This window comes from Lasioglossum baleicum, chromosome 17 (genome assembly GCF_051020765.1).
Source record: "Lasioglossum baleicum chromosome 17, iyLasBale1, whole genome shotgun sequence".
Classification (NCBI taxonomy): Eukaryota; Metazoa; Arthropoda; class Insecta; order Hymenoptera; family Halictidae; genus Lasioglossum; species Lasioglossum baleicum.
This window is the reverse complement of record NC_134945.1, coordinates 10,281,396-10,307,247: the sequence shown is the minus strand read 5'-3', so window position 1 is coordinate 10,307,247 and position 25,852 is coordinate 10,281,396. Positions and strand designations below refer to the sequence as shown.

Below are 25,852 nucleotides of genomic sequence, written 5' to 3'. Positions count from 1 at the left end.
ACTATAGGTTCAACCGTATTTGATCGTAGACGATACGAACTTAGGCGCGTTCACTGTCGACCACACGAACTTTCGCTTGCTAGTTCCTCACCACATTCAGAACACAATTCTATCAGTTTCGTTGGACGGCCGAGAAGTTATAAACCTACGCAAGAACACGCAGCAGCCGAAGTTTAAGAACGTTGTTTCCCTGGCCATGGCAAATGGCTTATTTTATTGGACGAACGGAGAACAAGTGTTGATAGAAGGGTATCACTCAGGACAGAACAGATACTTCCATAATGCTTATCCTGATAGGTGACTATCCTCATTCAACTCCCATGTATCTCCGATGTTGGCCTAGATGGTTCAATAGCTCTGGTGATTTCAGGTCGAACGGTTCATTCGTCAGTGTCAATGTACTTATGGACGCGAGCCAACCTGTTCCTGTCCCAGTGAACCCTCCTACGGGAGTGCAGGCAGTCTTGGGGGTGGAAAGGGCGAAAGTTTCTTGGCAGGCGCCCCATCTGTTGGGTGGCCAAGGTAAGGGTGCCTGGCAGAATTGGTCGTACGAACTCGAGATTAAAGATGAGTCTACCGGGGAAACGATTCATCAAAAGGACATCGCCGGCTCGTCTCACACTGTGCACAATCTCCGTGAAAAATCGGAATATTCGATCAAAGCGGCAGCTTACACGAGCGCTGGTAGAGGACCGTGGTCCACTGAGTTTAGAGGTCGAACATTAAGGTATATTCGCATTATTAATTCTATACAGGGTGGAATACGAAGCGTGAATCAGCTTAGATTATTCTGCTATTAGTGGTTCGATCGGAATTCTTTTAAGGTGATTATTAGACAGCGGATTTTATGCATTTATGACAAAAATGAATAGGTGCAATTTAAGATCGCATAAATTTTTGTTTACTTATTCTCTAGCGAACTAGCCGGTCTAACATCTAAAAAAAATTCAAGTCCTTTGGACCAATTTCTAAAAAGTTATGCGATTTTTAAGGGTGTCCACTTATTATTGCCGCTGACTGTATATTATTTTCAACCTGTTAGACATATTAAGAAAGAAAATGAATTTTTATTTCACTCCACCTTGTTGGAATTTAGGTAGAACATTTTTATTTTGCAAAAAAAATTTCTTGTCAACCCTATTTTTCTAGAGTTATCAAGTTCACCTTCAGTTTTTTATAGGTCAAACTACAAGTTTCCTACGCCCAACTTTTAGAAGATACTGAAACGAATTCGTCACGCGCCATGAAAAGTGTTTCTTTTTCATCTAAACCAAAGAAACATTAAAACAATATCATTCACCGTAATTGAATCGAGGCCTAAAATGGTGTCCACTAGCAGCTAGCTTTTCATCTTTTTAGATTCAGAATTCGTCTCCGTATCCCCTAAAAGATGGCTTTAAAAGAATTGTGGGTTTACCTATAAAAGGCTGAAGGTGGCCTAGGTAACTCTGGAAAAAAGGGTTGACAAAAAAGAGACCGGGTACAATCACAAAAAAAAAGAAGCTTTCGATCGAACCACTAACAGCACAATAATCTAAGCCGATCACTAGACTGCGGATCTTTATGCAAAATAAAAATATTCTGCATTGATTGTGGGAAGCAGGAATAAAATATAAATTGATTTCAACCCTTAATGACTTTGTTACGTTAAGAGAACAATATTACAATATATATTTCACCCAACTAATTTCTTCATAAATGCATAAAAGTCCTCAGTCTACTGATCACGCTTCGTGGTCCACCCTGTACAGTAATACATAGTTACTCCCGACGAGTATCTTCAACTTTGAACTTATTATATAGGGATGGTTCACACGCGTCTATTCTCTGGTCCGCGAACGAGGGTTTATTAAGAAGCGACGTAACTGGCGAAAATATCGACACTCTGATCTACAAGGCGAGCTTGAAAGAGGCGGAGACCGACTACCACATCGTTGACGTCAGTTGGTACAAGGATGTTCTCTACATTGTGGGGAATAACTCCGCGCTCTATCGCTACAACATCACCAGTCATCAGAAAACGAAGATGAACATTCACTCGGTTGGAAGTGTCGCCGTTGATTGGATATCGAAGAAATTGTATTGGGCTAATCCTAAACAACAAATTGTAAATGAAATGATCACACACACACACTTCAGTGTTCGATCAAAAACTTATGGAACCGATCACTTATAATTTGTTGTTTTTCATCACTTTTCTAGATAACAAGAGCAAACTTGAACGGATCTCACCAAGAGCCAATGTCGATTCTAGCTATCGTTAAGGAACTAATGATCGACTCATTGGAGGCGTATTTGTACTGGTCGACGGGGCATGCCGTCGAAGTTGCTCGTTTAAACGGTCAGGATAGACGGTACTACCATTCGGATGAGATATTTAACGGTAAACAAGTAATGGGTTTAACGCTGGATACCGAGAACAGATACGTTTATTGGATCGTTCGAAGTTACGAGAGCGGATCGATCGTATACCGTGCGCCTACGTCGGAGAGGATTCCCATGAGCCATAAAATAGTGCCTGAGAAGGTTTTTATCGACATTCGAACATTCCTTCGACACAGACTTCCCCGACAATGTTTGCATCGACGCTATTTCATCGTCTTCACTGATAACTAGACAGCGGATTTATTAGACAACGGAAAAACATTAGATCAATTTAAAAATGCTGTTACATGTATTATTTTCAGACCACTGAACACATTAAGAAGGAAAATACATTTCCATTTCACATCGGTTTGTTGCAATTCAGGTAGAACAATTTTATTTTGCATAAAGATCCGCTGTCTACTGATAACCCCTACTCATCGACATGCTATTCTCGCTGACACACCCAGACCTAACCCAGGCCATTCTTGTTGATATGTAATATATAATAATCTGACGGTTAGAAAAGTAGGTAATTACTGAGAAGTTGGTCCTCCTCGCCGTTATTGATGACCTAGAAATTTATTGTCAAGGTCATCATTCTAAACAACTTTGCCTTATACAGTTTTCTTTCGATACAAGACGACGATGTTTTCTTCGCAACGAGAGAATCTCTGTTCCATCTTCTTCTTTTGACCATTCCACTCAACACTGTTTATCAGTCACTCTCAAGAACAATGTCAAACCAAATACCCGCATCCGCAATACGTCGAACGCCGTCACGAGCCATCGTCTTACATCGAAAGGAGTCGTCTAATGTCTATGAAAGCGTATGTCGATGAAAATCGAACGTCGATGAGTATGGTTTATCGGTGAAAATTGATATAAAAATTGTCGACGAAGTCTGCGTCGATCATGTCATACGGGCCCGGTGTTAATAACGACATTTTCAACACTTGTGCTGACAGGTCTCGGCTCTACAACATCCAAATATGCAAGGACCACTGTGTTATTTCTCGGAGCATCTCCTGTGGCTGCAGGACGATCGAAATGCGGTGATAGGCGATTTGTCTGGTCAAAATACCGCCGTAATAAACGGTATCACCTTGTCAGGACTCCATATGGTAGCAGTGATGGACCCGGCGCTTCATCGTTATCCGAATAGTCTTGTATCAGAGACAGTGGTGGTTCTACCAAAAGCAGTCAGCTATAACAGTATTAGAGTGGAAGGAACCTGGAGGAACTTCAATATATCTTGGGACCCCGTGGACAATATTAACTACGGAACTGTATTTTACGAAGTGAAGTTCGCAGATTATATCAACACGAATTCAAATCCGGAGATCACCACTGAAACCTCGATGTCGTATAACAATTCGGAGCAAATTCTGCCTTATTCTGTTCTGGAGGTGACTGTGAAAGCGTTCACGTACTGGGAGACAGCACACCATACGAGGAAGATGTTGCGATCGCCACAAAGCGTACCAAGTGAACCAACGAATCCGAGAGTGTTTATAGAATTCCATAAAGAGCCTCTCAGTAAAAGCGTCGATATATTTGCGATATTCAGGTGAGAATTTGCTTAGCTACTATCATATTTAGAATTAATTCTCGCTCTAGCTACAAGTTTCGCATTACAAATTCACCCTTTTGCAAATCAAATTTAACCTTTTACAAATACAGTATTTTTAAGTAGGTTTAAATTAATTGTTAAGAAATTGAAAATTTGATATATTGCAAAGACCAATTACCAATTCATTAACTTTGTAATGTATGAAAACTGTGTAGATATTTATATATTTATTGCAGCCATTTTCTAATTAACAAATTTTAAAAATGAAAGTACATATATGTATATTTATTGAAGCATATTGAGTATTGAGTCTGTTTCCCTCACAGTAATGACACCGTTTACGTGTGTCTAACGTCACACAGCATTTCGCTATATCCTCCTGTCCACGGTGACTTCTTCTGAACTCAAGGGAGATGATTTCAAGTGTAATTAATTTTATATATTCTTGATGGTTGAAATTGATTTGCACAAGGGTGAATTTGGAGTGCAAAACCTATAGTAGACTGCTCAATTTGCTCTTGCGATTACAGATGGAACGAACCACAGTTCGCAAACGGCTTGATCGTCGGGTACACCGTTCAATGTTGGAATCATCAAGATGTCCAACTCTGCAACCAGTCACTTATTCTTGATAAATTGGAGCACACGATACACAATCTACTGCCGAACACAACGTACTATTTTCAAGTCCGAGCCCACACGAAAATAGGCCCAGGACCATACTCCGATGTGATCAACGTGTCGACGATATACGAAAATCCAGTGCCGCAGTTGCTAGTTGCTACCATGGACGCGGTCAGGATCTCCGATTTGGATCAAGAAAAAAATGACACCCTCACGCAAAATGTCGCAGTCGAGCTAGCATATTTGGCAGCAGACAGTAAGATCTATTGGATAAACGACATGCCGGAGCTGGTGATGGCCGATTTAAATGGTGCAAATGCTAGCAAGGTGTTAACGTTGAACAACAGCGTGCTCAGCTTGACCATCGATTGGGTAGCGAGGAACTTGTACTGGTCAGAGTCAGGCTACAGCGAAAACGGAGATCAAATTGTCAAGTTGGATTTAACCATGTGGCAAGCAGGGATTCTTAAGTTCGACACCATTTATGTATCCAATAGACGTATCCTGAATCTCGACATTCTACCATCCACAGGGTAATTACACATTTCTAACACAAAACGAGTAGGTGTAACTTCAAACAGCAAGACCATTAGAAAAATTTCAAAACACTGTTGCATTATTTTCAACCTATTAAACATATCAGGCAAGAAAATAAATTTCTATGTCTTTCTAGTTCGTTGGAATTCTAGCAGTAAATTCATCGGCGAAACTTTGCGAATTTCTGCGAAACGGAAGTCCAATTTCAATGGTAAAATGTTCGTTGATTTTAATAATCGTATATGTATCGTTACAGATCCTTATATTGGATTGAGCTGACGAAAAACGACAGAGGAGTGATAATGCAATCAGACTTAAACGGGAAAGCGGATCAACCCTTCTTCAATCACATGGAAGACTGCTCTTGTCCATACAGACCATCGGTGATTCCCGTGATGACAATCGATAGTACCACGTTCGAAAAACCAGTCATGTATTGGATCTCTCTAGAAGGACACTTAAACATCGCCGATATTAACGGTTGTACGTGTAGCATGGTAGTGAGCGCTGACTTCAACAAGGGACTGCCACCAACGTCTCTGACCGTGGACAAAAAGAACCTATACTGGTCGAATTTGGAAGAGGGACAAATTTATTGTATGGACAAGGAATATCCTGATGATCGGAACATTTTACAGAATTACCTGCCAGCCGTAAGGAGCATCAAGGCATTAGGGAAATCTTTACAACCGTACCCAACCACGAACTGTCTAATACCCCGTCAGGTGTCCTACAACGTGAAAGAGATCTATAAAACAGGAAAGACCATTACCGTGAGACTTCCCCAACCAGTTCCCCATATTGGTTGCGAAAAATACAATCTACCAACAACTTTGTACACGATACACGTGTCTCAATGTCTGGACAACGAGCCTACAAAATGCGAGGATAGCGACAGAGCGAAGCTGCAGACTTACGAGAAAGAATACACGATAAAGAATCTGAAGCCTTTCACGAAATATAGATTGACTTTAGCATTAAGTAACTATTATGCTGATTTAGAATCGACGGGCTTGGAGTTCGGCTCCGGTGTAGTCTTGAGAACTGGAGCCGGCACTCCCTCGGCTCCTGAGAATGTAACGATTCAAGCTCTAACGCCGACCTTGGCTATTGTGTATTGGATGCCACCGAAGATACTAAACGCCGAGGCAGTTCGATACGAGGTACACTGGCGATTAGTCCGGCTGAACAACGGAGCACGGCAAAAGGGAGAGCAATTGATCAAGAATCCCGAAAGCACTGCCGACGGTAGGTTCTTCACCATGTTAGAACCATGGTTGCCAGGCCAGGAATATTTGGTATTCGTCCGCGCATATCCTGTCCACTTGGGTTTAAGTCCCGATGTTTATAGTCAGAGTCCAGACAAAGAAGTGAAAATGTTCCCAGAGCCTAATAACTTGACGCAGATCAATGCCACCGTAAACAGTATGTATGTATCATGGTCGCCTACCGTCAACTTGACGATCAAATACACTATAGAGTACAAAGACGTTGCCGTAGAGAACTGGCAGATTGCGAACAATTCGAAAGTCGAGAAAGACAAAGTGATATATTTCATTGACAAGTTGCAACCTCGTACTTCATACAAGTTTCGCTTACTTTTGAGGTATCCAAGTTGCAAAAAGGACTTCGTGTGGGATGAAAGATTCACGTTTCAAACATTAGGTACGTTGACTTTAATTTCTTTCTCGTAACGCTATTCATCGCCTACTTGGATTGTGCATACGATCTTTCGTTACTAAGAATAATAAACTGCAGATATATGGATATAAATGAACTGCTAAATATGTTTATCTATTAACAATATAATATTAATAAACTATGTTATTTTAGTCGAGAGGATTTTAGTCGAAGTGTCTTAAGATGTATCATATTGAACAGTGTAATTATTGCCATTTTATTAGTATAATTTTACAATGTTTGCTAAACAGGCGATGTACCAAGTGCTCCTGGTATGCCCACGGTGACGAAACTTCGTAATTCCGTCTACCAATTGAACTGGGAGCCTGCACAAGCTCATGGTTCCCAAATCACTGTGTACCGTGTGGAGGGTATGAAAGTGAACGAAATCAACGAACAAATCGATTCGAACGAAAACGCCAGCTGGAAGCTGTATTATAATGGAACGGACAATTACTGGATAATCACCGGCGATATGGATGATAAATATCGGTTTCGGATTCAGGCGAAAAACGCGTACGGATACGGTGCGTGGAGTAGATCCAGCCCGATCATTGATTTAACAGAGACCACCGGTGGTATACTGGCCGCGCAACAACATCTGGGTTTAGTATTGGGTCTCAGCGTTCCTGTTATTACTATAATGCTAATTTGCTTCTGTTATTTCCTTTGCCGTAAGTATACGATCAAGACATTAATACATTTTGTTAAACTTTGAAAAGTTAGCCTTGAAACTTTGTTAAAGTTAGAAATATAGAAAACAAATCTTGCAATTCAGCAGTGTATCGGCAACGCAAGGAAGACAAGAAAGCAGTTTTACCACCGTTAGTGAGCGACGTGGAGCTAGCCACCCTTCGAGAAATACCTCGCGGAAACTTCGTTCAATCCAACGCTCTTTACGCATCCACATTGCAAAACGATCCCGATGACTCTACTCTTCCTAAAATTAGAAGGGAACAAATTACATTGGCTAAATTCTTGGGAAGTGGAGCCTTCGGTGAGGTATGTAAGATGAATATTCAATCAAAAATTTACCGTTATCGTTTGTATTAATATCACGAACAATCTCCTAGGTGTTTCAAGGTAACGCGAAAGATTTGGAAAGACCAGGAATCACTCCGGTCGCGATCAAAACACTCCGAAAGGGAGCATCGGCGCAGGAGAAAACCGAATTTCTTCAAGAAGCGAGACTGATGAGTCATTTTCGTCACAAACATGTGCTCCGACTCCTTGGAGTATGTTTGGACACAGATCCACCGCTATTAGTATTGGAGCTAATGGAAGCCGGAGATTTATTAAGTTATTTAAGAGCAAGTCGATCGTTGCAACCCACAGACCCGCACGCTTTGCGTCTGCAAGATTTGTTAGCCATGTGCGAAGACGTTGCAAGAGGATGCCGTTATCTCGAAGAACTTCATTTTGTACATAGGGATCTTGCATGCAGGAACTGTTTGGTCTCTGCCAGGGATAGGGAAAACCGAGTAGTCAAAATTGGCGATTTCGGACTCGCAAGAGATATTTATAAGAACGATTATTATAGAAAAGTATGTATATGTTTATAACTAATTGCTAAACGCGCTATAAAGGTACAGCCGAATCTGAACACGCAAATTATAACGAAATTTATATAACATTGAATGGGTGACAAAATACCAGAAAGTTTTGGGTTAAAATTATATTGTTTTCATATCTATGTATCTTAAATATCTCGAGAACTAGAGGGTATATAGAAAGAGTCTCTTTTACTTATTATTGAATTAGTTCAAATCAAATTTCTAGTCGTATGTAAAATTAAAAAACGAATTCATTTGCTTGTGTAACCTTCTCTCTTATGTTGTACAAAAAGAAATATTGTAGCACATATTTTAACAAGTATCATACACTTTCACAATGTCTTTAATAACCAGTAGAAGCATCATAATTACAACTTTGATCATTACTTACACTGTTTAAAAAGATGTTGTTCAACCCTTTGAGAATTCGTTTTATGCCTTCAATATGGGCGATTGTCAATGAAACGTGTATTTCTCTTAACAATAGCTACCTCTCATTTAAATTTCATTAAAATCTGCATGCACAGGTTTGATATGTTCCTTTGAAATATCTAATTGTAGTCCTATTGTGACTATTGTAACTTACATTGAATGGTTTTCTAGGAGGGAGAGGGGTTGTTACCTGTTCGTTGGATGGCTCCTGAATCTTTGGTGGATGGAGTATTCACATCTCAAAGTGATGTATGGGCATTTGGTGTATTAATGTGGGAGATTACATCCTTAGGGCAACAACCATATCCTGCCAGAACAAACCTTGAAGTGTTGCATCATGTGCGTGCAGGTGGTAGATTACCTAAACCTTTGAACTGTCCACCTGCTTTGCATCAGTTAATGTTGCATTGTTGGAGTGCCGCTGATGCTAGACCAAGTTTTAAAGTTTGCCTTGAAAACATAGTTAGTCATCGAAGTACTATAGAGGATGCTCCATTGATTCCTGTACATGCTGGCCATTATTTAGCAAGAAGAGGTAAGTGTAGATTATACGTATATATAATACACATGCATTACACGAACTTATTGGCATGAACTATATATCTTTTAAAATACAATTACATTTTGCTGTTAAATAATACATGCAAATTTTTATGTTTGTCAATCATATCTTTAGTACAAATTCAATTTCCGAACTCACAAGTGAACATGAGCTGCTTCATCATGCAATACTTCAATCATAGTCATACAGATATCTCTATTCAAGTTTCAACTTATTTATTAAATGCTACTTACTTTCATATGTCACGAGATAAGCTTTACCAAACACATACTGGATACAAACATGAATTCTTTCCGATTTTAGAGCAAAACAAGAATAATGTGATAGAAAAATAATAAAAAGAGCTCAATCATCAATATATATATTCTATTATTATTGTTATTGGTGGACAGCGGATTTTATGTATTTGTTACAAAAAGGAGTAGGTGGAATTTAAGACAGTAGAAACATTAGAAGAATTTTAAAATACTATTATGTTCTTTCCAACATATTAAGACAGAAAATAAACTCTGTTTCACTCCAGTTTGTTGCAATTCAGGTACAAAATTTTTATTTTACGTGAAGATCCGCTGTCTATACAGGGTGGGCCGGAAATCGAATTCGTTTTTTAATTTTTCGTTTGACGTGCTTTAGTATATTCACGAAATAGAACTGGTTGATCATGGTCAGACGCGTCAGACGATTCCTATGCAATAGCACGCGTATTCGCTGCATTTTCAAACTCGATTTTCCCGAAAATTTAAAGCTTCGGATAAAAAAATGTTATACCGAATTTTTTTCTTAGTCTTTTATATGTAGAATCATCCCCTGCCCGACTGTACTACGATTTCCGGCCCACCCTGTATAATTACTGGTCTTACTTATAAACGCTGAACGGCTCAGTTTAATAAATTCATTGACATTGTCCGACATTGTCAGTTGATTTATAACGATCTAAACATAATGAATAGCATGTAAATATCAAACATGCAGTTTATTAGGTAGTAGCCGTAGTGATTGTGAAACCAATCGGAGAGAACTCATACCAAATACATTCACAGTTTCCCTATCTATCGTGATGCATCATCATCAAAATGTGTTGAATATACAAATTTAACAATTTGCTTGAATACATATTTATCATTGCATGGCTCATGCTTGCAGGCGTGTCTAACATGGCTTACTTTGCTGACGAGAATCAAAATCATAATAATTCAGGTAGGTTCTCTGTGAAGCTCATCCACCTATGCTGCTTTTTCTTTTTCAATTTCATTACATCTCACAAATAAAAACACTTTTTATAAGAATAAAGAAATAACGTAATCGTCAATTTCCTCAGGAAACTCATGGAAGTCCAGTAGTTCAGAAGGCAGTCGAGATATGCAGCCATTCCTTCAGAATTCTCATAACGGTACACAATCGGGAGAAATACCGAAATACTTAGAACTACTAGCAGACAATGAAGACATTATCTTAAGAGAAAATTCAACCAGCGGATACGAAGTGCCTAGATCAATTCATATTTCTGATCAAAATTTGGGTAATGTGAATAAAGCTAACACAAACACAGATTTAAAGGATAGTATACATTCTGACTCTTTACAAGAGCAGAAAGAATCGTTGACTGAAGATAAAGAGCACTCGGCAAAAAGGTGCGATAAGAGGTCTTCGGTGTCAAGTTTAAACTTACCAGAACGTAAGAGAGCATCGATTACAAGTATGACTGAGAAATGTAATACTTTAGATAGTTCAAAATTAACTAATCCCACTATTAAAGCAATTTTGAAAAGGGACTCTTTTACCTCTTTAACTGATCACAGAAGAAATACAAGGAGTACGACTGAGCGACGAGGCTCAGAAATAAGTTTAGAGGGTAGAAGTTCCAGTTCATTAAGTTCAAATATCAGTTTAGCCCCGCCTACACGACCCAGCTCGTCGTTAATTAGCTCACAAAATGTTCTTCCATTAAAAAACAGTGTCATGGGTGGTAACGGAGAATCTACGTTAAACGATAGTAGTATTACAAAAAATACATTGCCAAAAATTCAAAGGACTCATTCTAATTTACAGAACGGTAAAGCTAATATTCCGTTGGTGATAAATAGTGCGTTATTGAATTTATTAAGACAAACTCCAGTAGAAGACAGTAATAATATTGTTACATACACAAACATCAACACAGATGCTGTTAGGGTAAATGGGTCGTGAAGCTGTTGTTGTTAAAGAATAAAAGAAATACAGTTGTTTCGACAATCATGTCTTTAGCTACATGAAAACTGAAAACGTGTGTGAAGTTCCATAGCTTTAAACTGCCATAATAACGTGTGTACATATTTAATTTTTAATACTTGAAGCCCCCATTTTATGTAAGTCATGGCAGAAAATGTTTTAATATAAGTACATTAATGAATAACCATAGACTTGTTGTTTACCATCTAAGAAATAAGAATAGTTCTAGAGTATTATATGGGGATTTTAGAATAATCCGACATAAATTTAAATTTGTTATTGAAAATAATGTATTTATTTAATGATCGGAAAATATGATTAAAGTCTTACTGTTCATTGTACAAATTTCATATTCGGTGATGTAATATATTATAAAATATAACACTGAAATTGATATTCATGTTATATAAGGGTTCGTTAAGTTTTATATGTAAATCAAATAATACTTATCAAGACAGTACAATTAAGGATAAAAGTTTTCAATTATATTGAACTTTGTATGAATGGACTGATAATGTTTGAAATTGATACAGTCAAGTTCAAACATTAATATATTACAAACGAAAATGTTTGGGAGGTATTGTACATATTTTATTAATATAAAATTGATATTTTTTTAACTGCATTCGTAATATGTTTTCCACAAAAGTATTAAAATGATATTATAAGCATCTAAATACACAGAATTGATAGACCAAATTAGTAGTAAGAGTGATAGTACACCTAAATACATACTTTTTGAAAATATTTTGATACTATTATGTCACAAAAGAATTAAATTGTTTATATATATATATCTCATAAAAGTTTTTATGTATTTGAGAAGTACATATACGACTTTGAACGATGTCTGATATTAAGTTATAAAGCGGTAAGATAATTTGACAAATATTTTATAGTCTTCCTATTTAAAGGTATATCTGCTATACAATCTGCGTATTGTTAGTTCCTTTAAAATTTTGTAATTTTTAAACCATACACCGAACCTTGTAAATATATTTTGTTGTATTAAGAATTTATTACTGCGATGACAACCATTGTAAGGATTTTGTATATTTGATATGCATAAATTAATATAGACATGCAAATACCTATCAGCTCACATAAATCTACATATGACATACGACATTTTCTATCCAAGTATGGACTAAATAAAATTTCAAATGTAAATAAATAAACTGCAGTGTATTTCATTAGAAGTTGTTTATTACAATCAATTTCGATGCTAATATTCACAAATGTAAACTTAAACTGTGGAAATTTGTTCTGCAATAATATGCAACCTTTGCTAAGCTAAAGGGTGTATTATGATTAACGCTATATATTCAAGGATTCCTGCAACTTCTCACATTATACAGGGTGTTTCGTAAATGGTGGGCAGAACTTTAGGAATAGATTCCTAATGCTTAGAGAAGAAAAGAAAGTTATATTATTAAAGTTTTTGTGCCTCAATTCTCGTCACATCGTCTTAAAGGCCCGTTTAAAGGCATCAACAATGTTTTTGAAGTGATCGCCGGTCTATGTTTATGTTATCGAGGTGTATTATTCTTGTTACCGGGCGGGTTGCGCCCGACCACTGGCGGTATACCTGAAAACGTTGTTATAGCAGACAAAAAACGCGCACAGGTCAGAACCGAACCGGCCGATTACTTACAACCACCACGCTCCGACAACTTCAACGCTGACAAACGGACAACACGTTCGACAGACCCAACGAATCAGATCGATGGGATCATACATACTTTTCTATTTCATGTATACACGAACACTTTACCGTACGCGTGTGAAGAACGTTGAAACATACTGAGGTGGACATATCGAACATTTCCTCTAAGACGATGCGACGAGAATTGTGGCACGAAAACTTTAATAACTCAGAAACTAATCATTTCCAGACCCATGTAACTTTTTTGTCTTCTCTAAGCATTAGGAATCTATTCCTAAAGTTTTACCCACCATTTACGAAACACCCTGTATAATTTAAACGAAATTATGGGAAAGTTTTATATCCCATCCTAAATGGTAACATTAATACTTAATGTATTTAAAATATTACTTATAGATTTCTTAATTATTAGTCTTAATTTTGAAGATTATTATTTTACAAGAAACAGGTCCTAAAATAAAAAATATGTTCATGTAATATTTCAAACAGTTGTAAACATTGGTAAATATTTGTAAGTCATAAAGTACATTACCTATGTTGTGGTAATTGTGGAAGTATTATTAGCAGATGTAACAGCTGTATTAAGGGGAACATCGTCGTCTAGAGAATCATCTTTGCTGTGTTCATGTAATAAAACATATTCTCTTGAACTAAATCCGAACCGCAACACATCTCTCTCTAATAGTTCATGGTAGCGTCTTGGTTCTAACTTTACATTATTTACAAATGTACCATTGGCCGATTCTAAATCTATGAGATATGGGCGAATTCTCCTTCCTTCGCCACCTCCCTCTTTTTGGAAAGATACTAAACGATATTGTAACACTGCATGCTGCTTCGAACACGAAGGATGATCTAAAGGAATATCTGCAATTTTACGATCTCTACCCATGAGATACGCTGATTGTCTATGAACATACAATGTGGGTAATGCTTTTTCTCCCTTAAAGGGATATAGTCTCCAGCGACGTTTAGGTTTTCTAGCATCTGCTGGCTCTGAATATTTAATCACTATCCCATTCACAGTATTCGCATCTTCTGTGAGTTTACCCGACAGTTCAAAGTTTGGTTTATCCTTATCCTGTGACTTTGGTTTAGATTCTGTTTTCGCCGTAGATTTACCCCATTCGGGTGAAGGTTCTTTCTTAACTTTGACCTCCTCGAAATGACTTCTTCTTTCTCTGTTTGTCTCGTCGTGCCTTCTGTTATATTCATTCGTATCTCTATACTTTCTAACCTTCTCGTTGAAATCTCTATGCCTTGCGCGAGGTTCTTCTCTTCTTACAGGCGATCTTTCATACCGTCTCCTACCATTTTGCCTGTCATCGTCTCTCCTTGGATGATCATGTCGACTGTCCCTATATTCCCTATCCCGTTCACGTTGCGATCTATCACGATGCATCGATATGTAGAAACGCCAGCAAGATTATATTTTCAATATTTTGATGCGACGTGACGCCAACACACCATAACCTATAACACCTACGAAATAGCTTGTTTGAAACGCAAGTACAAAATACGTGAAATTTATTAATGTAACGAAAGTAGGAAAGTATGTATTTAATGCTTACGTCAGTTAATAGTTATTGCCGTGCCTGTTTATACGTCAAACTTTCTTCGAAGCACTAAACACTTCACTCGAGCTCGAGCGCGTCATACAAACATGAGTGCTGCTGTGCTGTGTGCTGAATAGAAGGCAACGGAAGACATATATATGTATGCAAATTTTTTAATTAAATATGGAACTATAATATGTATGTAAGTATACTTGAATGGATAATTATAGATAGAATCATTATTAGATTAAGGATCTTCATGCTGAATTAAAATTTTTTGTATTAGTTGCAAGAAATGAGTGCAAATATAAATTTCTTCCTATCTTGAACGATTTAGATAAGCCAAAACCAATATATTATAATTAGTCTACTTAAATTCTTTTTCTTTCCTCTGCTTTAAGTTTCACCTACTTCTGGTCGTTATAATAATTTGTGTATATCATTGTATAAAAATAAAATTAAAGCCTTCTTTTCAATCACCTTTAATCTTATATATATATACATAAAGCGAGCATAATGTATACTTACATCAATTAAGTTTATTTATATATATATTAGTCAATTCAATTTATTGCCGAATGTTGAATGTATAAATGAAGTTGTAAACTACATTGAGTTACTATACAATTTCAAAACTTTTAAAACAGTTTTTAGGAATAAAAATTGCAAGTACAAAGTGTAATTTTTTATTGGAATTCTTGTTTGCTAGAAAATTACATTTGAAAGTTTGTTGAGTACACGCGCACTTAAATGTTCCCGATTGCACAGGTTACAGAAGGAGCAAATAAGAAGAAGTCAATGTACATAAGAAAGTAAAGAAAAATTGTAGAAAATATTTAAATTCAATTAGCACTTTTATACTTGCATGGCTAAGTCTCGACAAAATAAAATTACATTCTTTTTCGAAACTGTGATCACCAAAAAATGTTACTTTATGCGTTTGAAGTATTTTATCTTACAAAGAGTAATCTCTCGTTAGTTTTACACCTATAATATAGTCAAGAGCAGGGCCCACTCTAGGGGCGGGCAACCCTTAAGTGTGAGAATAATATTGATGTGTTAAATACCCAATAATTAATAGAAAATTTGGTTTTATTAAAATTTAAATAAAATGATTTGATATTTATTGAAAATATAAAAAATATGTACCTTTATTTAAAAAATATTCTTTTTGTCCGGGGCGACGTAATCGCTAGAGCGGGCGATGTCAAGAGTTAGCTATGCGCGCGCGTTCTCAGCAAATAAATAAACGAAACGAGATCTTGATTGAAAAAAATGTGTTCTATATTTTCAATTTATTTTATCAGTAATAAATTATGACATAAAATTTCAGCTTGTACCACGATTTTCGATATACTTTGTACACAGCAAGATTTTAAAACGATTTACCCTGGGTGTCAAAGGAAATGATTTAATCGTACAAAAAGATTGCATTTATTTTGTATAAAAAAAAAACGTAGAAAATCAATATATACATAATAATACATAATTAAAATATCTACAAATGGTAGAGTTGTGTTTTTATGTCCTTTACCTCTCTTAAACCTTTTTTCGCGTTCGTTGTAATCTTAGGGTATCATGTAGGATGACAAAACATTTCATATTCTATATCCAGGCTTGGCACTCTAAAGATGTATTCTTCGTTTGTTAAGTGTATGTCTACTATGGTGTACCATAGCGATAGAGCTCGTTCGTATGGTGCAACTTAGTGCGATGTGAAATTCGAGTCGTCGAAGTTACTGTCAGAATTGCTTTCAGCAGCATCCACGAAGGCTGAAGACAAATCACCGGACAATTTGCTGACGGATTGTGAGACGACGTCGTACATGAAGATCTCCTTCTCGCCTTGGTCAACGTCTTTCGGCCTGCAACATCGACAGGACATTGTCGCTTTAAGACTAGTCGAAGAAAGTGAAGTTTATCGATCCCGTTGGCTATTACCATAAACAGGCACATGCGGAAGCTGATTAAAGCGTCGGGAAGTATCGCGATAGAAGAGAATATGGCTCATTAAAGAATGATTGCACATACCATTTAAAGCGAACGGAGGTAAACGAGCGGGTAAGGGTAATTAGTTATGGCATAGCGACCACCACTTACATGGTTACCAGGAGAACCACTGACTGCTTCTGCGGCTCCGTACGACTCTCTTGTTCCAACCACTTCTTGTAGTTCTCCGCGGTTGGCTTTTTCACCAATTGCTTCAAAGTCTCCCCAGCGAGAAACTTGACTGCTTGTACGTCGCTGGCCCGTCTACCCTGCCTCGACTCGATCTCCTTCTCCTCTTGAAAGTTATAATCAACGGGCGCTAATACAACCACGCTGGAAATTTTCCGACCGTTTAGTTGAGGCACATCGGGGATAGGGAAAGACGCGCCACTCACTTTGAGTGGTAGATAACGATTATATTGAGCCTCGTCTCTAGATCCTACGGTTACGGGATTCAACCTGGTAGCATCATCGCGTATGTGCTGATCCGCGAGCGCCTGGCCTTGCTCCGTATTCGGATCGAAGCGTACTACTTTCATCTCCACGCCTCCCGGGCGCAAAGTGGCCTGCTCGAACTTAGTCGAGCTGCTGGTAGCCGTCTTCTTCGCCAAAACGGTTGAAGAAACGGACGAGGAGGAGGTCGCGGAAGAGTCGGACGAGTCTGCCGTTTTGGGTTTCTTGATGATCGCCGGTACCGGTTCACTGGCAGCTACCGCGGAAGCCCCTCCGGCGCCGTAGAAATTCGCCAGGGCCTCTGGCGGTAGTTTCTCGATCGGTATGTCGCCGACCTTGTCATAATCCAGTATTTGTATGTCGGCGTTGCCCAAAATACCAGAACTCAACAACTGCTCTCTTATATCATCCGGTACCTCATCCGGCAGATTCGCGATGTTCTCCCTAATTCTGGCTTCATTCTTTGGAGAAACGGTAGTTGTCGTTGGTGCTTCGGTCGTCGTAGTCGTTGTAGTAGTAGTAACGGTGGTAGTAGGTGTCGTGCTCGAGATGAATGGTCTAATTGTAGATATCGCATTGAAATCTTCCGTGTTGGTTACCGGTGTTGCGTAAATCTTTTGGGAAGGATTTAATGACACGGATGGTCGTGCCCAGATCGACGATCTCTGTGATGACGATGGGAATCGTTGTTGCTGCGGTTGCGCCTGTTGCCGCAGTTGCTGGGAATTTTGTAAATTCTGCGAGAAAAATCCTTGCTGTTGATTTTGGAAGATCTGTTGTTTCGTGTTTAAATGTTGCTGTTGGTCATTTATAAATTGATGCTGTGGATTTCTTATTAAAGGTTGACTTTCTGGCGTCGGACTCGGCGATTGAAGAGAGCCATACTGGTTCTGCGATGGTTCCGGAAATCCCGTTGGCTGGATTATAGGATTAGGAGGGAAGGGGCCAGGATGTAGCGGATTCTCTCGAATCGCATAATGTTGCTCTAGTTTTGGGACAGCTTTGAATATTTCTCCACCAGGTTTCTGAATCTGAGGCTGAACCGCTATTTGCGGTATACCCGGTACCGGTTGCGGTTGATTGTACTTCAACTGTGCGCGGTACTGTTGCTCTTGTAATACTTTCTGCTCTTGTTCTTGCTTCCTTCTACGTTGTTCTTGCAATCGTTGTTGCTCCTGTAATCTTTGTTGATCTTGTAGCCTTTGTTGCTCTTGTACTCTCTGTTGCTCTTGTATTCTCTGTTGTTCCTGTATCCTTTGTTGTTCTTGCACCCTTTGTTGCTCCTGTATTCTCTGCTGTTCCTGCAACCTCTGATGATCTTGTTGCCTTAGCTGCTCTTGATGTCTTTGCTGCTCTAGCAATCTTTGTTGTTCTATTTGTCTGTGCTGATCCACGTGTCTTTGTTGTTCCGTTTGCCTCTGTTGTTCTAAAAATCTCTGATGCTCTTGAAGCCTCTGCTGTTCGTGTTGCCTTTGATGTTCACGATGCTTCAGTAAATCTTGCTGACGACGTTGCTCATGATATCTTTGCTTCTCCAATTCTTGCTGTTTATAAATAGGCAAGGGCTGTTGTTGTTGCGGCTGCTGTTGCTGTACAGGTTGTTGCTGATCCACGTTGAAATGATTACCCTGGTTTGTCGGTATCGGTTGACTTTGTATCTGTACACTCTGATGTGAAACCGAGAGAGTAGGAGGAAATCCTGGTTGTTGCGGATGATTAATACTCACACGATGAGGTGGCCCATTGAACCCACTGAACGGTGCACGTTGCTGTACTTCCGGCAAGCCTTGTATCGTAATAGGCAGCCGTTGGGGTCTTGGCAACGGGTTTCTCGTCTGCGGCGGCGGAGGTGGGAATGCAGGCTGTTGTTGCAAAAAGTTTAGAGGTGGTTGCTGAGGTGGCTGATGCAGTGTTTGTTGTGGGAACGAATTAGCGATCCTTTGTTGTGGAAACGCCGACGGCACTCTTTGATGCACTGGTTGAATCGGTTGGTACGGACCATGCTGTCTTTTCGGAGAACCGGGAGGTGTAGCAGCTGGTTTTGAATGTTGAGTAGGAGGTGTTTCCAAATCGCTGCGTTTATTATGATTGTTTGGCGGCACCTGATCCGTGCCAAAGGTGACGCGGATCCCGCTAGAACCGGAATGGTACACTTCACTGTCCGGCCGAATAATTGCTCTTAAAGTCGTAGACGGTTCTGACGGTGCCGGTGTTGCTGTGTGAACAGGTTCTTCTGGGTAAGGCGCCGGGTTATCGGGCTTGATCACCTCGTGTTCTTCAACAGGTGTCAGCGCGGGTACGGGCGGGTCGTAAACGACACGAGTCTTGTCCCCGTAACCCTTCTTTTTCTCGTATTTCACGTAAAATACCTGTATAGGTTCCTTAGTAGGTCTCGGGGTCGGAGGCGGAGGGGGTGGTACAGGCGTAGGCAAAGATTCGTTCGATTCTTTGATGATAATCTCAATAATCGGTTCCGGTTCTGTAGGGTAATAGTTTAACGGGCCTTCTTCGTACAGATCGTCGCTCTTCGAGCTCGCCAAGGGATTGTAGAGTGGATCTCTTTGAGAATATTGAACGATCGGTTCCATTTGCACTGCATAAGGTGGCGGCCTAGCTCCTCGTCTTGGATAAAATGCAACTTGTTGTCTCTTATCCCGGCTTTTTGAAGCGTCATCTTTGGCAATGGTTGCGACAACCAAGGTTGCTACGATAATCTGAAATTGTGAAACCACGTCGAAGTTTCGCGTGAGGCTATATCAACTAATCGTAAGGGGAGAAGGTTCCGCGTAGATGCCGGCGTAAAACGCATTCGTAGAAAGATCTGTTGCGCGTGGGTAACCGAGTGACCCGATTAATAACGAGAAGAAACATCCTGCAAGGCCTTAAGCGGCCAAATCGATTGGTATTCTAGCGTCGCCGAATGGACAGTTACTGGTACCCTGATAAGCGATTCTCAGCAGCGATCGTGTTCCCGATATGGCGAGACCGAGTTACGGATGACACGCATCGGATATCGGATGTTTTTCGCGTTTAAATTGAGGGAACAGAACAGAAATTTCTTGGCTGCCCGCTTCGCATAGCGGCGGACGAAGAGAACGAGAGAAAATTTAGGTTTTAGATTCACGGCGTGCGCGTTTCACCTCGAGAATTCGGTGACTCTCCTAAAGCAGGGACTTCTTAATATTCCTCGAACAAAAAGAAAACTCGCCTCCAGCGAACGCGATCGCAACGCAGTTTATTTACGTGATGTTAATATTAAATTCGTGCGAACTATACCGTCGCCGTTGCTGCGATTTCGTTTACATTTTTCAAATTCGTACACTTCGGCTAATTTGCTAAACATACATAAACGCATCGTTAATTTGATATACTTTCCCTCGCTAAGTAGTCGAGGGCGATACGCTGACTGATTACAAATGATAGAACCGCGTCGAATGTTTCCCGTAACTATGAGACGAGACGAGACGAGACGAGACGCGCTTATTACGATGAAAGTAAAGCGAGCGCGTTCTCCTAAATGGACTAGTCATTTTTGTTAACACGACACTACCGAGAGTTTCACCGATCACCGGGAACGACGCCAGACTTGCGTTCTTTTCTTTTTCCTTTTTCTCGTTATAATTACCAGTTCAAGGAAACGCATGGTGTAATCTTGATTCGTCGATGGAACAGCCTCCTTTCTTCGCGATCTTTATAGTCACACTACACCGACTTCACGTGTTAGCTCTACCGAAGGGGTGGTTAACTCGCGGTAAGCAACATGATATCCACAGGACCGGGCATGTACTGAACGATATTGAATGGAGGGAGCTTCGCATGGGAACTGAGGACAGATTGGGCCCAGAGGCCCGTTTCTCCCTACCTGATGCCACCACCACCAGACTCTTCAAGAAGCTCCTCTCTAATATCGAATACGGTGGGGCACCTTTCTCTGGCTAGTGGCTACGTACACTTCGCGGCTAGCGTGAACCAACGTTTAAACCTGCAGCGTACAGGACATACAGAGACGTGGTTGTTTCAAACAAAAAAAAAACGACAAGGTTCGAGCACGAAGAGACACAAGCGGGAAGGGGAAACGAGCGGAGTCGTCGGCGACTTTCTTTAAATCGGACTCCCGATCGAAAGGAAAGGAAGATGATTATATTAACGTAGCGTTACTTTTCCATTGACCTCCAAGGCCTATCGAAACCGAAACCTACCTTTCATCTAGGAGAAGGCCGTGTCCTCTGAATGCGTCCACCGAATTATTCGGTGAAAGACTACCGCCTTACACTTAACAACGCAGGCAGGTGATCGAGACCACGATCGCACACGCTCGAATAAACGTGCAAGCGCGCCAATGCACTTATCATTACTTTCGCTAAAGCCTCACGGCGGTTCCGAGCGAATAATTTCTTACGAACGAATCATTTCCTGCGTGTATAATGACCTTTCTTCCACGGCGATAAGCAAATTCTTGCAGACACCGGTATCGATACATTATTGCTCGCTTTTACCGCGATACATATAGATTACAGATTATATATTTAATTGTTTCTTTAAACGCTTCTGTTAGCTTCCATTCGTCGACAAACAACGATGTCGCAAATTCTCTCTCGACGTACCGAAAACGGACTTTTCTAGCAAGTTCATGCATCGTGAAAAGACCGCGTGAACTATTTTCCTTAAATCGTGCTCGGTCGTTGTGAAAGGCAAGAATCTAGAATACCTGTTAAATGAGGATGACCTGGTAAAACCCTTGATTGCAAAAGCTCATCGTGATGTAAAGTTCTCATATTTGCGCAACACGCATTCTGGGCTGATCTATCGCGCAGCTAGACGTATTCGTTCTAACCATGTCTTACAGTCTTCCTGATCCTTGCCGGGAGTTACTTTTGAACTTTAGCGACTAGCCACCGGATACAAAAGAAATCGTGAACGGCGTTTTCTCTTTGCGTCGCGAAAGTCCCGGTCCGTCGGTTTTGAAATTAGAAGTGAAGTGCATTGACATTTATGAAATTCGATGGACCACAGTGACCAATGGTGATGAGCAGTTGGCGAATATATGAATGCTACGTGGAGATTCGACGTTGCTCGTCCTACTTGGAAAACTTTCACTTACGTTGGCGTAAGAGGTCCAAATAACCGCCGAGAGATTCGAATGGGATGAGCAAAGAATCTCGTCGAACGGTCAGTTGTTTCGAATTGTGGGGCGTCTTCGTTAAAAAGAAAAAAAAAAAAGGAAAAGATATATTTGATTTTTCAGAAATTAATCATCAAATTTTCATCCGAGAAACTTGACAAACACGAGATTTCAGTTCATGAACACGGAAGCTAGTTGCACATTCAGAGTTAGCGATCAATTCACACTACGATCACGGCTGCTGAATATATACATGCACAGTAAATGTTAAAAGTTAGTTTTATCGCAGCGTTTAGCAATAATTGCGAAAGTAGACTGCGAAACAAACGCTTCAAGGGGATTGCACGAATTTCAATCGCCCAGTTCTCATGAAAGTCCAAGACGTAGAGTGGCAGATGATACCGTTCTCCTTCTACGAGCTCACAGTTTGTAGGTATATAGTTCTCTGAGAGCAGTGCGCTCATGAGCAATAACGTAACTGTTGAAGAGTGAAAGTGCCGTAAAGTGGGACACGCCGAGGATAGCAGTCGATCTTTTAATTAATAAATAAAGTAAGCGAACGCTCTCCTGAATTTCCCTTGTCTTTTGTGTCGAAACACCGGAAGATGTCCATTTCATACGACCTTGGCGAACGTATTAGAGATTCGAGGCTCTTCGTGGGAAAATATTATCTGACTCGTCCCAATTGTTCTCTTTATTCGATAGACTTTAAAACATTCCATGTGTGTTAAAGAATCGTATCCACGACGCGGTAGGCTTTTGCAATTTGCCACGAAGGAAGTTAACTTTCCTTCGTGGCAAACTTTATTATATTGACATATGCACATAACCGCGTTATATAATTGGATAGTATGCACAGTGTTAAACAAAAAGTATCTCTAATCGGTGTTATGCCTGCTGCACTTTCTATTTCTGTCGTAGAGAGTGCATTTTGAAATCTCGTTTGGCTAGATATCTGAACAATATTATGCCATACACAGTTTACTTATAATAAAAAATGACACGAGCAGACACGAGAATTTATGTGTTGCGATTTCTGTAATTTAATAACAGGCTGACAACTGATAACCACGTGGAAAGGTAAGTTAAATTTCCGCGGCCATTTCGTAGCAACAATGGCCGCACTTGCAGGCATACAGTGTTCGTGTAAAGCTTGCACGAAAATTCGTCTAACTATCGACCAGATATTTTGCGTTTTAGACGTATACGGTTGGCTATTAAATTCTTATGTCGTGGTATGTAACATTGAATAAATATTAGAAATGTGTTTCATCATTATTATACTGCACTCGCTCATAATATTTCGAATCGTCCTGAGATCTGTACATTTTTCACACATGATCAATGTTGGTCGTTTTCGTAATCTGTGATTTTGGCAAAATAAAGAAATTCATTTTATTTAACCTAGGACTTTTTTCAAGAGGGATTATGGAACAAATTGCCCGAAAGTTGGAGATTAGTTTTGCAAGATACATCTCCTCAAGAGTTCGGAAAGTGGTTGTCGCGAGACATCTCGTGGTGAGTGACGGTACTCTCGTATCATTATAAAATTTTTAATCTCATCTGTTTTACATTATATTGTAAATTCTTTAATTATGTTACAGCACACGTGTATGGCCTTTGTCGTTGTTAGCGCTTCGTCAAGTAACTAACAATTTGCAGATTAATAGAAATCATGAGGACCCAGAAAGCGTTACATCTTGCAAATTGGATAATACAAGAAAGGATATTGATGCAAAAAAATTTGGTGAAGACAAAGTGGATATATCAAACGAATCTAGTTTCCTAGATAGTAAATTGAATAAGCTATTTTCAAAGCATATAAAAAAGAAAAAGAAATATGAGATACAAGAAATAGCTCGAGTAATTTGTTTCTTTTTTATAAGTAATGTATTGTACACAAGTAATTATGTTTGACTGCATTATGGATATTTGTAGGTATGCGCAAATTGTGCTTACGCATCTAATTGTAAATGCATTGTTGATATTGGAGCTGGAATGGGTCATTTGGCTCGTATCTTAGCATTTCGGCATGGTTTGTGCGTTACCTGCATCGAACAAGATTGTATGTTACTGCAACGAGCTAGGTAACACTTTCAGAATATAAGATTAACATCGCAATTGATGTGTAATATTCTGTTGATTGTAGGAAATGGGATCAAGAATTGCTGATGTCCATAAGGAAGCATTTACCTAATTTCTGTGAGAGAAGTCCGCAGCATTATCCAGCCAAATTGGAATTATCAAATTTAGTTGAATCAGAACTGATTAGTCATTTACAAGATTTATTTGAAAATGGATTTAACTTACCCAAAACGGACACTACGTTTGGTCTTGTTGGACTGCATCCTTGCGGAGACTTAGCCCCGTTATTGTTAAGATTTTATACTTCCAGAAACGAAGCCAAATTTATTTGCATAGTAGGATGTTGTTACATGAAATTAACTCTAAAGTTTGTACACTTGATACCTAAATTATTTCTAAAAACTCTATTGATCTATATTCGGTGATTTAATTTCAGATCAGATATAGGTGGATTAAAGGGTTATCCGCTTAGTCAGTACCTGATGTCACATAAAAGTCATGAGTTGAGTTATACGTCGTTAGAAGTGGCATGCCATGCCATAGAAAAATACTGTGACAAATTGAAGACTGGAGATTATCAAGATTTAATAGTTAAGTAAAATAATAAATTTATACTTGGATATATTATCAAATAATTGTTATGTTTTAGGTGCACACTTACAGAGCATCCTTAGAAACTATTTTAATCAAGAAAAGTGAGAAATTGCGACATAGTCAACTGAGAAATGTCAAAGTAACAAAAGGCATGACATTTCAACAGTTGAGTACTTACTTTACATTATATATAATAGAATGAAAATTTTGATTCGACGGTTATAAAAGAAAATGTATTATTCAGGTACTGCACTGTCGCAACGTCGCATTTCGAGGCTTATCTACAACCAGAAGACTGCGATATTAATAATTCAGAGATTGCCAGCCATTTGAATCGCTGGCAGGAAGTTCTAATATTTGGATCATTACGAATGATGTTGGCGCCATTGGTGGAGACAGTTGTACTGCTCGACAGATCCTTATTTTTATCTGAAAAGAATTTATCCCCGACATTGAAACCAATATTCGACGCTAGATTGTCACCGCGGAATTTGGTGTTAATATCTAGGAAAAATAATTAGTCAATTATATACTCAGTTTGAAATCTGCCATCAACAGTTGAGATCGCCGTAATCGATTCGCTGCAACGGAAAACATTTCACAGTTCCCGCGTCCACGAATCAAAGTTGGCCCAGCTTACAATGTGCCTTTGATTGGACAATACGATTTAATTACAATTCTCGATGAACAATGCATTTCAATTTCCTTCCCTTCACACGTTCACCACGACTCCCGAAAATCTGATCGAAACAGCACGATACGAACGATATCGAAACCATTACGACTCATTGTAAGTGGAAATATAAGGTTGGTCTCGCGAACTCGCGCGGATCGCGTAAACGTAAAGAGTGGGT

At 39.3% G+C, this 25,852-nt stretch overlaps 4 protein-coding genes across 7 annotated transcripts in view; 2 read left to right on the top strand and 2 right to left on the bottom strand.

Moving 5' to 3' along the window:
- Sev (receptor protein-tyrosine kinase sevenless) overlaps window positions 1-12,720 on the top strand; it is a 51,232-nt gene extending 38,512 nt beyond the window's left edge. For 2 of the 4 annotated variants that reach the window (XM_076441773.1, XM_076441769.1), the window contains exons 9-21: window positions 8-297; window positions 371-727; window positions 1,804-2,107; window positions 2,203-2,526; window positions 3,333-3,934; window positions 4,468-5,094; window positions 5,355-6,763; window positions 7,030-7,452; window positions 7,557-7,780; window positions 7,852-8,322; window positions 8,935-9,298; window positions 10,469-10,522; window positions 10,644-12,720. In XM_076441773.1, the coding sequence (XP_076297888.1) occupies window positions 8-297; window positions 371-727; window positions 1,804-2,107; window positions 2,203-2,526; window positions 3,333-3,934; window positions 4,468-5,094; window positions 5,355-6,763; window positions 7,030-7,452; window positions 7,557-7,780; window positions 7,852-8,322; window positions 8,935-9,298; window positions 10,469-10,522; window positions 10,644-11,512 (6,318 nt within the window). In that variant the 3' untranslated portion in view covers window positions 11,513-12,720. The remainder of the gene's footprint in view (window positions 1-7; window positions 298-370; window positions 728-1,803; window positions 2,108-2,202; window positions 2,527-3,332; window positions 3,935-4,467; window positions 5,095-5,354; window positions 6,764-7,029; window positions 7,453-7,556; window positions 7,781-7,851; window positions 8,323-8,934; window positions 9,299-10,468; window positions 10,523-10,643) is intronic. The other 2 variants (XM_076441770.1, XM_076441771.1) reach the window with 2 other exon arrangements.
- Window positions 12,718-14,930, bottom strand: LOC143217467 (smad nuclear-interacting protein 1). The gene is made up of 3 exons (XM_076441784.1): window positions 14,771-14,930; window positions 13,732-14,681; window positions 12,718-13,650 (listed from the first exon to the last, which is right to left on the bottom strand). Exon 2 carries the CDS (start codon window positions 14,599-14,601, stop codon window positions 13,732-13,734), a length of 870 nt encoding a protein of 289 aa, XP_076297899.1. The 5' UTR covers window positions 14,602-14,681; window positions 14,771-14,930; the 3' UTR covers window positions 12,718-13,650.
- A 284-nt stretch (window positions 14,931-15,214) lies between these two features.
- Window positions 15,215-21,099, bottom strand: LOC143217461 (uncharacterized). Its single transcript, XM_076441774.1, has 3 exons — window positions 20,823-21,099; window positions 16,856-19,911; window positions 15,215-16,620 (listed from the first exon to the last, which is right to left on the bottom strand). The coding sequence occupies exons 1-3, from the start codon at window positions 20,838-20,840 to the stop codon at window positions 16,461-16,463; spliced, it is 3,234 nt and encodes a 1,077-aa protein (XP_076297889.1). The 5' UTR covers window positions 20,841-21,099; the 3' UTR covers window positions 15,215-16,460.
- A 2,086-nt stretch (window positions 21,100-23,185) lies between these two features.
- LOC143217465 (methyltransferase-like protein 25B) lies at window positions 23,186-25,689 on the top strand. The gene is made up of 8 exons (XM_076441782.1): window positions 23,186-23,554; window positions 23,728-23,837; window positions 23,924-24,182; window positions 24,258-24,406; window positions 24,469-24,771; window positions 24,841-24,994; window positions 25,054-25,163; window positions 25,243-25,689. The coding sequence occupies exons 1-8, from the start codon at window positions 23,435-23,437 to the stop codon at window positions 25,517-25,519; spliced, it is 1,482 nt and encodes a 493-aa protein (XP_076297897.1). The 5' UTR covers window positions 23,186-23,434; the 3' UTR covers window positions 25,520-25,689.
- The last annotated feature ends 163 nt before the right edge of the window (window positions 25,690-25,852 follow it).